General features: G+C 34.8%; 1 protein-coding gene and 1 pseudogene across 2 annotated transcripts in view; one reads left to right on the forward strand and one right to left on the reverse strand.

Annotated features, from left to right (window-relative positions):
• Nucleotides 1–18,374, reverse strand: part of LOC123936923 — a 30,421-nt pseudogene extending 12,047 nt beyond the window's left edge.
• Nucleotides 18,375–19,165: 791 nt separating this feature from the next.
• GLRA3 (glycine receptor alpha 3) overlaps nt 19,166–19,599 on the forward strand; it is a 189,858-nt gene continuing 189,424 nt past the window's right edge. Inside the window, exon 1 of one of the 2 annotated variants that reach the window (XM_045997855.1) lies at nt 19,166–19,251. In XM_045997855.1, coding sequence (XP_045853811.1) covers nt 19,181–19,251 — 71 coding nt within the window. In that variant the 5' untranslated portion in view covers nt 19,166–19,180. The remainder of the gene's footprint in view (nt 19,252–19,599) is intronic. The other variant, XM_045997856.1, reaches the window with a different exon arrangement.

Genomic DNA, 19,599 nt, shown 5'->3' on the forward strand with positions numbered 1-19,599 from the left:
GAAATCATAATAATCAGAGCAGAAATCAATGAAATAGAAACCAAAAAAACAATAGAAAAAATCAATGAAACTAGGAGCTGGTTCTTTGAAAGAATCAATAAGATTGATAAACCCCTGGCCAGACTCATCAAAAAGAAAAGAGAAAGGACCCAAATCAATAAAATCATGAATGAAAGAGGAGAGATCACGACTAACACCAAAGAAATACAGACAATTATAAGAACATACTATGAGCAACTCTACACCAACAAATTTGACAATCTGGAAGAAATGGATGCATTCCTAGAGACATATAAACTACCACAACTGAACCAGGAAGAAATAGAAAACCTGAACAGGCCCATAACCAGTAAGGAGATTGAAACAGTCATCAAAAATCTCCAAACAAACAAAAGCCCAGGGCCAGACGGCTTCCCAGGGGAATTCTACCAAACATTTAAAGAAGAACTAATTCCTATTCTCCTGAAACTGTTCCAAAAAGTAGAAATGGAAGGAAACTTCCAAACTCATTTTATGAGGCCAGCATCACCTTGATCCCAAAACCAGACAAGGATCCCACCAAAAAAGAGAACTACAGACCAATATCCTTGATGAACACAGATGCAAAATTTCTCGCCAAAATACTAGCCAATAGGATTCAACAGTACATTAAAAGGATTATTCACCACGATCAAGTGGGATTTATTCCAGGGCTGCAGGGTTGGTTCAACATCCGCAAATCAATCAATGTGATAGAACACATTAATAAAAGAAAGAACAAGAACCATATGATACTCTCAATAGATGCTGAAAAAGCATTTGACAAAGTACAGCATCCCTTCCTGATCAAAACTCTTCAAAGTGTAGGGATAGAGGGCACATACCTCAATATTATCAAAGCCATCTATGAAAAACCCACCGCAAATATCATTCTCAATGGAGAAAAACTGAAAGCTTTTCTGCTAAGGTCAGGAACACGGCAGGGATGTCCATTATCACCACTGCTATTCAACATAGTACTAGAAGTCCTAGTCTCAGCAATCAGACAACAAAAGGAAATTAAAGGCATCCAAATTGGCAAAGAAGAAGTCAAACTATCACTCTTCACAGATGATATGATACTATATGTGGAAAACCCAAAAGACTCCACTCCAACACTGCTAGAACTTGTACAGGAATTCAGTAAAGTGTCAGGATATAAAATCAATGCACAGAAATCAGTTGCATTTCTGTACACCAACAACAAGACAGAAGAAAGAGAAATTAAGGAGTCAATCCCATTTACAATTGCACCCAAATCTATAAGATACCTAGGAATAAACCTAACCAAAGAGGCTAAGAATCTATACGCAGAAAATTATAAAGTACTAATGAAAGAAATTGAGGAAGACACAAAGAAATGGAAAAATGTTCCATGCTCCTGGATTGGAAGAACAAATATTGTGAAAATGTCCATGCTACCTAAAGCAATCTACACATTTAATGCAATCCCTATCAAAATACCATCCATCTTTTTCAAAGAAATGGAACAAATAATCCTCAAATTTATATGGAACCAGAAAAGACCTCGAATAGCCAAAGGAATATTGAAAAAGAAAGCCAAAGTGGGTGGAATCACAATTCCAGACTTCAAGCTCTATTACAAAGCTGTCGTCATCAAGACAGAATGGTACTGGCACAAAAACAGACACATAGATCAGTGGAACAGAATAGAGAGCCCAGAAATCGACCCTCAACTCTATGGTCAACTAATCTTCGACAAAGCAGGAAAGAATGTCCAATGGAAAAAAGACAGCCTCTTCAATAAACGGTGCTGGGAAAATTGGACAGCCGCATGCAGAAAAATGAAATTGGACCACTTCCTTATACCACACATGAAAATAGACTCAAAATGGATGAAGGACCTCAATGTGAGAAAGGAATCCATCAAAATCCTTGAGGAGAACGCAGGCAGCAACCTCTTCGACCTCAGCCGTAGCAACATCTTCCTAGGAACAATGGCAAAGGCAAGGGAAGCAAGGGCAAAAATGAACTATTGGGATTTCATCAAGATCAAAAGATTTTGCACAGCAAAGGAAACAGTTAACAAAACCAAAAGACAACTGACAGAATGGGAGAAGATAATTGCAAACGACACATCAGATAAAGGGCTAGTATCCAAAATCTATAAGGAACTTAGCAAACTCAACACCCAAAGAACAAACAATCCGATCAAGAAATGGGCAGAGGACATGAACAGACATTTCTGCAAAGAAGACATCCAGATGGCCAACAGACACATGAAAAAGTGCTCCACATCACTCGGCATCAGGGAAATACAAATCAAAACCACAATGAGATATCACCTCACAACAGTCAGAATGGCTAAAATTAAAAAGTCAGGAAATGACAGATGCTGGAGAGGATGTGGAGAAAACGGAACCCTCCTACACTGTTGGTGAGAATGCAAGCTGGTGCAACCACTCTGGAAAACAGCCTGGAGGTTCCTCAAAATGTTGAAAATAGAACTACCCTATGACCCAGCAATTGCACTACAGGGTATTTACCATAAAGATACAAACATAGTGATCCAAAGGGGCACGTGTACCCGAATGTTTATAGCAGCAATGTCTACAATAGCCAAACTATGGAAAGAACCTAGATGTCCACCAACAGATGAATGGATAAAGAAAATGTGATATATATACACAATGGAATACTATGCGGCCATCAAAAGAAATGAAATCTTGCCATTTGCGACCACGTGGATGGAACTAGAGGGTATCATGCTTAGTGAAATAAGTCAATTGGAGAAAGACAACTATCATATGATCTCCCTGATATGAGGACATGGAGATGCAACATGGGGGGCTAGGGGGATAGGAGAAGAATAAATGAAACAAGATGGGATTGGGAGGGAGACAAACCATAAATGACTCTTAATCTCACAAAACAAACTGGGGGGCTGCTGGGGGGAGGTGGGGTTGGGATAGGGGGAGGGGGTTATGGACATTGGGGAAGGTATATGCTATCGTGAGTGCTGTGAAGTGTGTAAACCTGGCGATTCAGACCTGTACCCCTGGGGATAAAAATACATTATATGTTTATAAAAAAAAAAAATTGGAAGGGGAGGCTAACCATAAGAGACTATGGACTCTGAAAAACAACCTGAAGGTTTTGAAGGTTCAGGGGTGGGAGGTTGGGGGAACAGGTGGTGGGTAATAGGGAGGGCACGTTTTGCATGGAGCACTGGGTGTTGTGCAAAAACAATGAATACTGTTATGCTGAAAAAATAAATAAATTTTAAAAAAAGGAAAAAAAATATTTACAAATCAAAATTTCTGTTGTTAACCCATAAAACAAATAAAATTTATTGTTTAATAGCTATAGAATTCATCTCATAAATATTATCTATGTGACATAAGTCTTAATTTTTAAATACCAATAAACATGAGGGAACAAAATTCTGATAAAACTGTATATATAGTAAAAACTATTTTGATTGGCTGATGTCAGCACTTTTTACATAATTTGAATAACATGAGAAAAACTCTGTGTTGATAGCCCACAGGAAAAGCTGGTCTAAAACGTTTAATTCAGTTATAATTTTCCAAGGCTGTCTCTCAAACAGTGTGTGCTAAAATTTCTAAGCCCTAGTCATTATTTAAAAGCTTGCCAAACTTTTTCTCTACATGTGTGCACATCAAAATAATTTCATAAAAATACATAAATTAAGGAAGCATTAAGTGTCTTTTTTTCCATTTGTATGTATGTCTCCATTTCCCTCTCTCCACTTAAACCTAAATACACTTATCTTATTGAAGGAGCACAAAACAGGTCTCTCCAAAATATGCTGCTTTGGCATAATGATTATTTTGAGTTTAAAGCAATTGAGACCCACCCAGCAGATTCAGGGAAAGCTCTTTGCCATCCCACAACTGCCTTAAAGGATTTAGACAGAGGACCTTCTCCAGGAAGAGAGCTAACACCATACATGGATAGCTACATTAGGATATGATCTAGATGTAGCAGGCAGATATGATCTAGATATAGCAGGAACCTAGCAAGGCCATTTTGATCCAAGTTCTTTCTGTCTCATGTCTTCTGGGTGGCCCAGCAAACATTTGGATACCAAATATTTACACTTTTTTTGTTCTTTCTGAGAATTGCATTTCTGTCTTTTGAAGACCCAGACCCTTACCTCCTTCTCTTTAGTTCAGAAGGACAAATATACCTCATTCTGCCTATCTTCAGAATTTCCAGGTCTATGTGGATTCCTCTATGCTATTAAATTTTATTTTCTCCTGTTAATATGTCTCATGTCTCTTTGAGTCTTAGTCCAGCTAGAAGGACCTTGAAGGGGACAGGAATTCTTACTCTCTGACAATTATATAAATAGACCATACAAAATATTCTTACTTCTATAAGCTTTCTAGTTTTGAGTTTTATATGAGTCATTTCAATGTTCCAAATGCTTTATTTTATTTTATTCATTTTTATTATGTTCAGTTAGCCACTGTATAGTACATAATTAATCTTCGATACAGTCAGTGTTCAATGATGTATTAGTTTTCTGTAACACCCAGTGCTCATCACAGCACATACCCTCCTTAATACACATCACCCTGTTACCTCCTTCCCCCACCTTCTTCCCCTCTGAAACCCCCAGATTGTTTCTCAGGGTCCATGTTTTCTCATGGTTGATCTCCCTCTCTGATTTCTCCCCTTTTGGATTTCCCTCCCTTTGCCTATGGTCCTCCATGCTATTGCTTATCTTCCACATATGAGTGAAACCATATGATAATTATCTTTCTCTGTTTGACTTATACTTCGCTTAACATAATCCCCTCCAGTTCCATCCATGTCAATGCAAATGGTGGGTATTCATCATTTTTGATGGCTAAATAATATTCCATTGTGTATATGTACCCCATCTTCTTTACCAATTCATCTGTTGAAGGGCATCTCAGTTTCTTCCACAGTTTGGTTATTGAAAACCTGCAAATCATTGTAGAATAATAACGGCTTAATTTACAAATATTATTAAAATGTTATAATGCTTTAACTTTACCATAATATTTTCTGCAGCATGTGTGACAATATTTATTGCATTTAATTATTATACATATGTACCTTTTTATTTTTGAAATTTAGAAATTTTATCAAATCTTGACAAACTCCATTAGTAATCATGTTTTATTTCTTAAATTTGTTGATACTTGATTATGTTAGCCTATTTTCTTATATCAAAAGACTCTTGTTTTCTTGCTATAAACTCCACTTAGTTACAGAGTGCTTTTTTTTTTTTTTAAGATTTTTATTTATTTATTTATTTGAGACAGAGATCACAAGTAGGCAGAGAGGCAGGCAGAGAGAGGAGGAAGCAGGCTCCCTGCTGAACAGAGAGCCCGATGCGGGGCTTGATCCCAGAACCCTGGGATCATGACCTGAGCCGAAGGCAGAGGCTTAACCCACTGAGCCACCCAGGTGCCCCTACAGAGTGCTTTTTTACCCCTTAGCTCAATTGCTGGATTTTCTTTTCTGATTGTTTACTTAAAATTTTACATTAGAATCTATCTGAAAGCTTATAATATTTTTCTTGATTTTAAATTTATAAGTTACTCATTGACAAAGCATACCCAGCTTTTTTTTTTCTTTTTGAACCTACCTGAAGTTCAGTGAGTCTCATCAATTGGATAATTTAGTTCTTTATTCAACTCATTAAAAGATTTCTTTATATACTCGTTTCTTACTATCTCTTGTTTTATAATTTTTTTCTTATGTAATTCCAAATTTTTTGTTATTTTTTATTGTACATATTCTCTAAATGGCATGTTGCTTAAAGGTTTTTTTTTCCCCCCACCATAACTTGTATTGCTTTATATTTTCACTCTGTGCTTTGAGACAGTTCTTCTACTAGACCTTCTATATCTTTAAGTGGGTTCATGATTTGAACATATCAGCTTTCAGTTTACCTACTCAAGTATTTAGTTGGAAAATCCTGTTGTTTTAGCTCCAGAAAGCATTTGTGATTGGGATTTCACTTGAGTTTTCTTAAGGGTTTTTGTTATTTGTTCAAGCAGCTTTCTGTCTTTTGCAGCAACTCTATTTTGCTGGCATGAAATGTGTTTGTGCTGACTGAATTTTCCTCTGTTTGGCCATTCAAATCCCTTAAATGATTTGTTATTTTCTCTATTAGCCTTTAGATCTGGTGGTAGGAGTAAATAAATGGGGCAGTCTGGTTAGTTTTTACACCCCTGAGCCAGTGGTACAGGGGAAGAAGGCTACTAATCCCCACTGAGTAGCTGGACGAAGACTTTGCAGATCCCAGGTCTCCAGGCATATTCCCAACGTCAAGAGAAGATGTAGTCCATCTCCTCCCTTGTTTCTAAGATCACACATATTGGAAAAGCTTTCACCAAGTCAGATTTTCCTCTAGGAATCTCTGTGTGCCACATTTTTGCCAAGTACATGGTGATTCTATTCTAGCCCAGGGAAGAAAGAGTCCTCATCAGTTTTCTCTGCCAAGATCTCTTTAAAGCCTAAAGCCTCTCCTCTACCCATCAGTGGCTTGATTTCAATAGCAAACTGACTTGGGAAGGACAACTGGTAAGTTTGGAGAAAATATGTAGAGAACCCCATGTATTAGTTTGGTAGGGCTGCCATTTAAAAAGTACCACAAATGGGGGTAAAACAACAGAAATATATTGTTTTACAGATATGGAGGCTAGGAGTCCAAAATCAAAGTGTTAGTGGTTGGTTCTTTCTGAGGACCATGAGAGAAGGATCTATTCCAGGCCCCTCTTCTTAGCTCAGTAGATGGCCATCTTCTCCCTGTGCCCCTTTCATCTTTTTTCAGTGAGTATCTATCTCTGTGTCCAAATTTTCCCTTTTATTAAGGATGGATATTAGTCATACTGCATTAGGACCCCTCCTAATGAATTCTTTTAAATTGATCATCTGTGTAAAGATTCTGTCTCCAAATAAGATCACGTTCTGAGGTATAGAAGGTTAGGACTCCAAAGATACCTCCATTCAGGAGATATGATTCAACTCATAACAGTCATATTTAGATCAACTGTCTACCCATAATACTTCATTTAATTTACTAATTAAGCCTAGGTTTGTCTTGACCCCACATACCATAAATGAAGGCAAACTGCAACACCAAATCTGGACGTAGCTAGAATAATAAAAGGACTCTAGTCCAGAGGACCCAAGGAGGTCATGAAAACCAAGAGGATATTATCATAAGCAAACCTAGAATATCATATGTATGTTCTACATATTACCAGCTAAAAATGAATGCGAATTTTTTAAAACACTCAAAGCTATTATTGCTGCTATGAAAGTTTTTAATTTTATCTATACAACCCTTTGGTTATTTATTTGCATTTTTACCTGAGTGAAAGATAAAGCATGAAATATTGCCTTTCCAATGTGTTTGGGAAAAAGAAAAAAGAGACAGAACTGCCTGGTTTAAAAGTAGTCATCATTTAAGTTTAATCACTTTATTTAAGTGTCAAGTGGGAACTGCCCTAGTAAAACAACTCAGTCTGCATTTCATTTAAGCTTAGTGAAATGTGGAGTGGGGGGTGGATTGCAGAGAGAAGAAAAGGTTTAGTTTGAAAATGGCAAAAGTGAAAGAATTAGTAAATCACGTTAAATGCCATCTTTTGTTAAATAGGATAAATAGTTAATAACTACTTGACTAAATAGACTGTTAAAAATATTCTAAAATATGCCGCTCAAAAGAATTTTTAGTGAGTTTTCTAATTTAAAAGGGGAGAATAGGCAATTTTCTACTACAACCAAATGCACAACGATTGACTCACAACCATTAGATTAATAGGTCTTATATCATGTATATTTTCATTAGTTATACATAAATTCTATATTGATTCTACATTCTTGGACAATTGGTATTATTGATTAAACAACTTTGTTGATCTGTTGGCTCTAACATTTTGCCTCATAATTTAATTTGAATTCCTTACCTACAAATAAAGTGTAACATCTTAAATTGCATATATGACCTATTTCTTTCTTTTTTCTAATTCCTGTTCAAGAAATCCTTCCATGTTTGTTTATTATTGAGTTGGTAATCTTTATTCTTCTTGATTTTTTAAGAAATACTCTGCCTACCAATACTTAAACTATTATATTATTATATTATTTATTAGGAAATGTCCTGACTATAAATACTTTGATTACTGTATTATAATAATGTTATATTATTATTAAATTTATCAACTATAAAATTCAAAAATATTTGGCTTTTGTGGTCATCTATATTGTTTGTTTTACACTGTATTTTTGCTCTTACATTTATTTTTTTCTCACTATATTTATGAACATTTAGTTGTTCATTCCAACATGCCAAAGAGGTATCATATATTACTAATTTTCAGCCTTTATTTTATAACCATTTAAGGTTACACATTTTTAATTTGTCACCAATTTAACTGCTTTAATTTGCATTTTTGTTACATTTATTTTTTCATTTGCCATATATACTGATAAATATTTATATATTCATGGCATCAACACATTCCTTTTTTTTTTTAAGAATTATTTATTTATTTTGGGGAGAGAGAGTACAGCGTGGGGACAGAGGGAGAGGGGCAGAGAAAATCTCAAGCAGGTTCTCCACTTTTTTTTTTTTAAACTGTAGCTCCCTTATGTAGGACTCAATCCCATGACCCTAAAATCATGACCTGAGAACAAATCAAGTCCAAGGCTTAACAGACTGAGCCACCCACACACCGCTCCCATCTTTCCTTCGCCCCCTCATCCAACAAGTTTCTTAATGCAGTCATTTTAACTTAAGGTTCAGTCATAAATCAATTCTCTGAAATGATAGCACTTCTTTAAGATAGTTGAAATTTATAACACACATTATTATATTCAATTTTTACAGATGTTCAACACATGCCTAAAAAGAATGCTTATAACAAAATTTGGAGATATAATTTTGAATAGATAAAATAGATAAAATTATTGACTGTACTTGTGTATATACACACATCACGTAATGTATACACGATATAATACCAAATATATATTTTTTTTTCAAAATTCATATCCTGCCTCTTTTTGTAGCTTGATCTAACAGCTATTGAATAGTATATTAAAATGTCTTCTCTTTTGCATTACACATTTTAAAGCTTTATTATTAAATGAGTACACATTTAGAAGTTTCATATCTTTCTAGTAAAACTTTTTTTATTATAGAAAGACTCTTTTTTGTGTAAATATGCAATTCTCTTCAGTTTTGTTTAATATTAGTGTGGCTACACTGGTTTTATTTATTTATTGGTTAACAGTAACCTGATGAACATTCCCGTCCTTTTACTTTCATTTTTTCAGATATCCTTTAGTTAACTTCTGATTCTTAGAAATTGCATATAGCTGTTTATCTTTCTTTTCATTTTTAAAAATAATCTGTCTTTTTTCTGTTGTGGAGTTTGAGAACTTTCCTTTGACTTTAGTATGAGATAGGTTGTATTGACACAAGTTTTCTCATCGACCATACTCAACTCAGCCTCCCCTGAACTTTACTCCAACTAGGCCTGACTTTTGGACTTCTGAGTTCACCTCTGCATTGCCCAAGTTTAGCAAGAATTCTGTTAATTCCTTTCCATCAGGACCCCACATCCTCAGTATCTGATAGTCATTGATATCTGATCTTGTTCCTCATCCTCCACCGTGCCCCAGGTCAGCTGACTAGCCTACTGCAAGAATCCTTTTAGGTCAGTTTAGCCAGAATCCCTCTTGGCCACAGTTTCTCTTAGTAACTTTTTTTTTTTTTTAAGATTTTATTTATTTATTTGACAGAGGGAGAGAGAGTAAGAGAGCACAAGCAGGGGGAACTGCAGAAGGAGTTCCTTTGCTCCTGCTGAGCAAGGATCCCGATGTGGAACTCGAATCCAGGACCCTGAGATCCTGACTTGAGCTGAAGTCAGTTGCTTAACCAGCCAAGCTACCTAGGTGCTCTTCTCTTAGTAACTTTTATTGACTGACCTGCACTCTGCTCCTTGGCTATAAATTTCTATTTGCCCAAGCTATATTGGAGTTGAGCCTGATCTCTCTCCCCCATTGCAAAATTCCATTTCAGTGGCAATATATCTATGGTAATAGTCCCCATCCCCTTGAATAAAGCCTTTCTCATGTGTTAATTGTCATTGAATTTTTTTTTCTTTAATGGTACCAATTAAGATCAGTTTAAGATTAGTTTAATTAATTAATTAATTAGTTAATTTAAGATTAGTTGTAGTTTTCTGTCTACTTGTCCTCCTGGGACACTTCTTACTTCTAAAAATGTAAAAACTATGTCTTTAATCATTTCAATAAAAATCCTAATTAGTTACCCCCATTTAATTTATCCCTTTTTTTTTTTTTTGAGGGGAAAGAGAGAAACACAAATCCAATGTTTGCTGGAAATTATGAATCTTTTCTCCATGTCTTTGAAATTGTTCTGAATACCTCTGACTCTGCTGGCTCGCATTATATAATTTTTTAGATCTATCTTCTAACTCACTAATTCTGTTTCAGCATATTTAATCTGCTGCTTTAACTATCCAATGATTTTTCACTTCAGCTTTCATTAGTTTCATTCTAGATATTCCCTTGGTTATTTTTCAGATCCATCTGGCCAGGTTATAGTGCTTGTCATATTTTTATTCTTTTCACATAATAAGCACATTTATTTTATATTTTATTTTTCTAGTGAACAGTCTTTGCTCTTCTAATTCTTTTTTAACTGCTTTGCTGACTTTAAATCATGGATTCATGGTGGCCTGTTTATTCATCTGTTTTTTGTTTATTTGTTTGTTTTTGTTTTTTTGTTGTTTTGTTGTTATTGACCCTGTGTTTTTTGGAACTTTATCTGTGGAAATTCTTTCAAACACAGTCTTAAAATATATTCCTCCAGGGAGTTTCTACAGTTGTTTCTGCCACATTTCTAAGACATTACAATCACAACACCAGTTAAATACATATTTGTAACCTGGCATTTATGTGCCCTTAGGTGATGTTAATTCTGGCTCAGAAACTGTGTTAGTTTGTTTTGGCAAATAAGTCTTCAGTGAGATTTTTCTGTTTCCATTAAGAGCTAAAGCTGAGACAGACAATTTTCCCTCTCAGAATGCTTTGGAATGTAGATAGCTTTCCCAGTTGCTTCCTATGGTTATTAATTCTTGGGATTTTTCTTTTAAAAGACATGACTCCAGGGTACTGGGGTGGCTCACATGGTTAAGCGTCTGCCTTTGGCTCAGGTCATGATCTCCAGGTTCTGGGATCAAGCCCCACACAGAGGCTCCTGTCAGGCTCCTGCCTCCGTAAAGAGTCTGCTTCTTCCTCTGCCTCTCCCCCTTCTCATGCTCTCTCTCTCTCTCTCTCTATGTCTCTCACTCTCTCAAACGAATGAATAAAATAAAAACAAAAAACAAAAAACATGTCTTTTAGGCCTTGTTTGAGCTATAGTTCTTGCATCCAAGTCAGTTGAGTATATATATGGTAAAAACTGAAGCTATAGTCCAAGAGGGATCAACTGGTTACTGTTGGAATCCTTACAGCTTTAGTCCTCCCTGCGTTTTTTTGTTTTGTTTTGTTTTTGTTTTGTTGCTTCCTGCTTTTTCAATGGTTTGGGTGATTTCTGTGTGATCTCAGCTAAGCACAAAAATTTTTTTTTAAGATATATATTCAGTCAAAAATACCAGAAACAAGTTGTTAAGGAAACCTTAAATAAATTTGAAAGAAAGTTGGGAGCAATCATTTTTCTATAAAATACATATAAATTTTCATCAATTAGAAATTAATAGTCAGAATCATAGAACATTTATTAGCTGTAAAATTTATAGATTATAATTCTTTCTATAGAGGTAAATTATTAATTATAGCATATCATTACATATTCTGATTACTGCTTACACGAGCTAATTGTTATTCAGTTAATATGTAATAATAGGTAAGTTCTTAATATTCCTGACAAAGCTGTAGAGATTAATATATGCACCATTAATTTATTATCCTACAAAGTAATAAAATTGTAATATTTAGCATCTGAATAATTATTCAGATCACAAGTGGTTAGATATTGCCTAATTATTAAAGTTTAGTAGTAGTTGACATCTTGTGCTTGAACTTTTTGTTAATGAAGTAAATAATATTATTTTAGAAATAAATCAATATGAGTATACAACAGGATTGCAAAACTTTTCAGGTTTGTTTTTTTCTAGCCTAGAAATTCAACAATATATGTCAGTATTCATCATTTTCAAATTAAGTCAGACTTTTGAAGAAGATCTTTTATTGAATTTCTTATAAAGTGGTATTGTTACCCATTTTGAAAAATAAGGTATTGATATATACTCCAATCTGTGGTTCACTGCCACAAGCAATTTAATGTATGATGATATGTATTTGACACTGAGAAAGAGAATCATGCTCATAAGTCATCTCAGATCAAAAATGAAAAGGATACCAGTTAAAGTCGTGGTGTTTTGTATTTTATTTGTTTCAGAGCTTTTTTATATTTCAATATGTAAGAGACCTGCAATGGAAAAATCTACACAATGAGAAAATCTCCTCAGGAGGATAAATATGAAATGGGTTGTTTTTTTTATGAAATAGGGTTTTATTGATTGGCTCATTAACAAGTATATAAAGGTATCTCCTGACACTACAATGATATTTACATTTTATTAACCATCCAGAAAATTCAGCAACTATTTTTCACTTTGTGCATTATTTGACCCAGTATCTATGGGTCTCTATAATACATCTCAAACTTCTTTTTCACTACTTTCTTTCAGTTGCTCCTTTTTTTTTTTAATACCAATAATGTAAATTGTGATTTTGGAAAAACTGCTTAAAATTGTTGGATCTCAGTTTCTTCATCATTAAAATATGGATCAGATTATGTATACCTTAAGGTCTTGAGAGCAGAAATTAAGAAAATAGGCAAAGTATCCAACAGGTAACTACACAAATATTGTCACTCAAATCCTATTCACCCACTTTTTTCTGTTTCTCTGTTTTTGAAGATTTTTTTGCTCTCCTCTTACAAAATTTTTTTCATTATAATTTCCACATAAATTCTAAAAATGAAATGTGAATTGGTTTCAAAGCTTTGTTAAATATCCCCTACTTTATGAAAATTTTCTAATGTTCTCCTGCTTTCCATTTTAAAGTACTTCATTTGAATTCCCATAACATTTCTCCTTGCATCATTCAATACTTACGTTCTATGAGATACAATGAATATTCATGTATATCTTACATATTATATAGATTGCTGTTCCTCTGGAACAATATTTGTTTGTCATTCACATGTATATCTCAGGAAGCACCTAAGATGATGCATATTATAAACTCTATTTGTTGATAAATAAATTGGTTGAAGAAATGATTTGGAGGTACATTTTCAAGTTATGCCTACTTAATACCAAATATTCAGGGAAAGAATGAAATATTCAGTAAAATAACTGCTTTAAATAGCTAGATGATTTAAAATCATCTAGGGAATTATGGCAAATTACCACTACAATTCTGAGAAAAAGATGACAGTCTGAGTGCTAAAATATTAAAAATTACAATATACTATATAATATTAATCTTTCTTATAAAGAAGGCACTCTTAGAGTGAACTGAGAGCACGCATATAAATTCGAAGGTTACGTTTAGATGGCAAAGGAATATATTTGACCTGGAAAGAACACCATGACATAGATATTTTAAATAATTTTGAAGAAAGAATGGGTTAAAAGAGATTAATGAGAACAGACCTAGAAAAGGGAGAACCAAGAGCAGAGAATGTTTATGCATTCATTCATTCACTCAACAGGTATTTCCTGGTCACCTACAATGTACCAGACACTGCACTAGCAAAAAGATGCATATTGCCTCTGCCTTTCAAGAGTATTCAATCAAACACAAACATTAAATTATAATTTAATCTATGAAAGACATGAATCCTGATTTGAAGGTAAAAAGAAAATTTTTTAAAAGAAAGATTTATATTATGAATTAATGGCTAGAAAAAGATTAGATGTAAGAAACCCAAAAGGAAAAGTGAAGTAGAGAAATCATGAGATAAGAAACAGCTTATGTTATTGGTGCATAGTCGGGGAAATGGGAGACTAGGAAAAAATGAATTTGAGGAGCTTTCTGATTTTCCATCATTCAGAGGGGCGCCTGAGTGGCTCAGTGGGTTGAAGCCTCTGCCTTCAGCTCGGGTCGTGATCCCAGGATCCTGGGATCGAGCCCCGCGTCGGGCTCTCTGCTCGGCAGGGAGCCTGCTTCCTCCTCTCTCTCTGCCTGCCTCTCTGCCTACTTGTGATCTCTGTCTCTCAAATAATAAATAAAATCTTTAAAAAAAAAAAAGAAAATCATTCAGAGCCTTATCATCTGTAAAAAGAACTATAGATTTTAATCTACTGCAATGGAAAAGCATTAAACAGTTTTAGGAATACAAGTTGCATTTTCTGACTTACTAAAACAACAAACAAACAAAACAAACAAAAACCCCTTAATATTCACAAGGGAGGATTAATGAACGGGAATAACAGAGCAAGCAGGAGAAACAATTAGAAGGCTGTTGCTGAGATTCATGTGAGAAATTCTGAATCCTGGACAAGAAAAAGGAGATAAATTATTAGATATTTCTACCATTATTCCAAAAAGAGGGACTTGATCAGCTAACATGTCATGATTATTGTCATTTGTTTCATATTAGGCAGATCCCTATACAAAAGATAAATTCACTAGGTTCACATACTTGGTGACATTATCTACATCTGCAATAAGATTAATTCTCCTCTGTCTGATTTGTATTGAATAAGCAACTTTCTGATTGACACCTAAATTAGGACTTTCTTCAATCAGAGAGAGATAGTTATCATATGATCTCACTGATATGTGGAATTTAGGAAGCAAGGCAGAGATCATAGGGAAGAGAGGGAAAATATGAAATAAGATGAAACCAGAGAGGGAGACAAACCATAAGAGACTCTTAATCATAGGAAACAAACTGAGGGGAGGGTGTTGGAGGGATGGGGTAACTGTGTGATGGATATTGGTGAGGGTATATGTTGTAATGAGCACTGAGTATTATGCAAGACTGATGAATCACAGACTTGTACTTCTGAAACAAATAATACATCATATGTTGATTAATTTGAACAAAAAGGGAAAATTAGAAAGGTAAATATGTGGTATTTAATTCAGTCAGGAAAATCTTTTCAGAGTGTATACACGTATATAAAATCATTATGTTTTATCCTTTAAAAATAGTATTATTTTATTTGTCAATTTTCTCTAAATAGAGGTTAAAAAAAAGACCAAAACAAATTAAGACTTCCAACTTTCCCAGAGTATTAATTCAAAAATATGAATATTCTAACTATTTTTAAAATGACATTAATTTTTGTAACTTTTTTTTAAGATTTTATTTATTTATTTGACAGAGAGAGAGAGAGATCACAAGTAGGAAGAGAGATAGGCAGAGAGAGAGGGGGAAGCAGGCTCCCCACTGAGCAGGGAGCCTGATGAGGGGCTTGATCCCAGGACCCCGAGATCATAGCTTGAGCCAAAGGCAGAGGTCTAGCCCACTAAGCCACCCAGGTGCCCCTCAATAAACTATTTTTAACCACATACTACATTGACTTCAATAAAGAAGTCTTTTACTAAATTGCAAATCATATTGTTTTAGGTATAAAACAATATGTTTAAGATAATAGGTATTAATAACTGAGCCTATAAAGAAAGCTTTATCACTGGACTGAAATTGATTTACTTATCTGTAGGTTAGTCAATATGCATATAGTTTGAGACACTAGTAGAAATACTAAAGACAGTATGGGGGAGTACACAAAATGCTAGACATGGAGCTAGTGACACCAAATTCAAGTTTGATATTGCCTTTTTTTTTTAAGATTTATTTATTTATTTGACAGACAGAGATCACAAGTAGGCAGAAGGGGGTGGGAAGTAGGCTCCCCACTAAGCAGAGACCCCGATGCAGGGCTCGATCCCAGGACCCTGAGACCATGACCTGAGCTGAAGGCAGAGGCTTAACCCACTGAGCCAGCCAGTGGGTTTGATATTTTCAACTTGTTGAATATGAGGGTTTGTAACCATCACCTAACCACTTCAGGTTACAATTACCTCCTTTGTAAAGGGAAAGTATAAAGTCTGATGAAGATTAATATATCATTCAGTTCTGAAATCTCATATCTTATATAATATAAAATATAATCCATTAGTTCAAGAAGTAATAAAGGTAATGAGGAGAAGAGAAGAGATTTGCCCAAGTCAGAATCTAGCTTAATTTTATATAAATGGGCTGGTCAGTTAGTCATCAGCCATAGAATGGCCTTTTTCTCAAAAACACTTTCATTCACCTACTCAGCCAATCAGGACTATTATTCTTAAAAGGATAAAATTCATAAGAATAGTTGTCACAAATATGTAGATGCATGGTATTCATTTTGATCTTATAGAAATTAAAAACAAACAACATAAAATTTCCTAGACAGGAAGCCCTGGAAAATTAATCATTAAATGTTAAATTAAGAAACAAAGCACTACCACCCACTCTTTAATTTCTAATTTATTTAATCAAAATTAACCTAGTACCCAATGTTTTGTAACAAATTCACAAATCTAATTCAAAAAATATATATTGCATTTCTAATATGATTATTAATGCATTCAATGACTATTGAGTCTCTACTATATGTTAGGTTCTGTGCTAAATAATGGTCATTATCCTCACTGCCTTGGAAAAGTCAAACAAATAAATGACGAGGATCATAACTTTTCATAAATAATTGGAATGAAATAATAATGGTGCTATGAAAAACCAGTAATACGGGGATTCCATATTACCATTCTCTTACATGACATTTATACCCCAAAACTGATTGAGTTTATATATTAATTTGATTAAGTATAATATTTATATGCTTTCATGTTATTAATGAGATGAAATAGCTAAACTTATCCTGTCATGTAACCTAACTATACAGATTAATGTAAATTCAGAATTTTAAATATTATGCATTAATTTGTTCACTTAAGTAAACATCCATTGGTTGTTTCCTTTGGGTGAGAGAATGAATCTCAGAGGTAATTTAATTCAATTTCCTTAATAAATATATTTTTAAAAATATGTTAAATAAAGATATTCTTAAAAGTAGATTACTTTTCCAAAGATACTACCAGTTAGATAGTACTGAAGCAAAGCAAGGAATCCAAGCCTTTCTTGAAATATAATAAGTTTTGTTTCATTTATTACATTATGTTTTTAAAAGAATTCTTGCCATTCAGAGAATGATCAACTAAAAAGTATTTGTTCTTACTGAGCTTTCAAAAGGTTCATTGAAAAATTTAGTTGACTAAAACTGTATGAACCTTCTCTGGGTGCAAATACTCATGAGTAGAACCAGTGATAATTCTTAAGAGACTTCTGGAAGTTTGTAATTAAATAAGAAAACTAAGTGCAAAAAGAGACACATAGTAATAATACATAAAAATAAATCTAAAAATTCTTTCTTCTTACTGAATGTAAATAACCTTGTCTACTAAGGAATAAAAAGAGATTTTTTTTCAGTGTCCTCATTTAAGAGGGTGAGAAGGTAATAACTTACAATTTTCCAGTTAAAGAATTGCAAGGTGGTCAATATGTCAATTGGTGCTGGAATTTAATTAACACAAAAATGTTTGTGTGAAAGACTAAGAAGACATTCTTGGCATATAGTTTAGTCATTGAGAAAGTTAAGTGATTAAAGTAGGCTTTCAAAATAAATAGGTAAGGGAGTTTTAGGCAGAAGCTAAAATTCAAGTAGTGAAAGTTTTAATCTTGGTTGATAGTAAATAAAAGCTACTATAAAGATCTAATAGCATAGGTTTTAATCTTTTTAAATTCCATTTGGAGATACATGAATAAGCATGCATACAACATACACACACTTTTCATTTCTAGTCTTAAATCCAAATTCCAGTGTAAATGGTTGGGGGGGGGGGCGTGTTGCTGAGAGAGAGGGAGGGCGAGAGAGGGGAGAGAGATGAATAATAGAAGATGTATTTGTCCTCTTCACTTGAACTTACTTAACAGTAAGATACAAAAACGTGTAAGAAAAAAAAATGGTAGGTAACATTGTGTCTCTAGTACTCATCTCTTTAGATTTCCCACCTTCATCCTTTTAGAACCCTTATTAGAACTGAAAGAAACTCAACTTACTCTGGTCAGCAATGCTTCCTGGCCAGAAGGAAGCTAGCCAGAGTTATGAGAATTCTAGAAGCAGCTGATTCTCCTGTTTCATTGATGTTCATGTACCTTTTTTCTGCTCCTCTCTAGCCCTTTCTAAAGGTCTGGGTTTACTGTTGACTCCTACATTTAAGGTCAAAGACATGGGGTCACATCTGAAGGAACCTTTTGTTCCTAAATTGTGCCTTATCCTGAAAGGGAACAGTAAAGTGTCTCTCCAGCGCTATTCTGCTACCTAATTCACAAAAGCTGCTGGTTCTCCCAATGCTGAATCCTGAGGCTTTCTTCCCGCAACTCCCTCCAGTCACAGTTAAGGCTCTGCACCAGTTATTCACCGCTTTTTTAAAAGGGTAAAGTATTAAGCACCGCCTACAGTCATGAGTGGCCTGCCACTCTGTCCCGCTGTGCGGTCGTGATTGGCAGACAGAACAGTGTCGTCTGGCTCCGCCCCCGCTTCCCTTTGCCGCGCTAGCTGTGACGGTTTTACTCAAAGGTGGAGAGTGGGATTCGGCGGGTGGCGCTTGGAGCAGGTGCAGAAGCATCCTTGTCCCCGCTGTTGCTGCTATTCTTTCTCCAGTGTCTGAGTCAGGGAAGGACAAGCAATCTTTCTTTGCCGCTAAAGCTTCAGTGAACTGTTGCCCAGAACCTAGGCACTTCAGACATTTCATCTCACCCCTTTTTCCGCGTTCACTGTATAAGTCACCTGCACATTTGTACCCTGAGAATTTTTCCTTCTGCTGCATGCTCAGAGCAGGGGTCGAAAGGGAATTTCAAGTGTTTGAAAGAAAAGGTCTTTTATTGACTGCGGGGAGCTGTCTACGGTGCTGAAGCTTCCCAGGCGTTCGTCTGCAACACCACACGGAGTTAGATTGCACATTTTCGTTCCTGGCTTTCTCATCCCCCATGCCTTGGATGAGACTAATTTCAAGATCGTGAAAATCTCTCAGTATCATGGCCCACATGAGACACTTTCGGACATTAGTTTCGGGATTTTACTTTTGGGAAGCAACACTGTTACTCAGGTGAGTCCTCTTACATTTACCAGTTGAAGAACTGTTTAAGCTTGTGTACTAGGTTGCAACCACTTGTTATTGATGAAGTCAAGAATGCAATTCGAAATTGACTCGTTGAAAGTATTCCTTAAATCGCATTGTTTTCTATCTAAAACTGTCCAGCAATCTATCAAGACCTCTAAAAACATGTTACGTTGTTCTATTTTCGCTAATTAGAGCTTTTTAGTAACGGGCCTCCTATTATTTGCAGCTGAGATTACCCTAGAAAAATTATTTCTCAAACCTAGGTTTTTTTTCTCAAATTGCTTTTAGAGTATCTTTTTTCTATGTGAAATAAAAATTCTGAGTGTTTCTTTT

Source organism: Meles meles, chromosome 2 (assembly GCF_922984935.1).
Source record: "Meles meles chromosome 2, mMelMel3.1 paternal haplotype, whole genome shotgun sequence".
NCBI classification, from domain to species: domain Eukaryota; kingdom Metazoa; phylum Chordata; class Mammalia; order Carnivora; family Mustelidae; genus Meles; species Meles meles.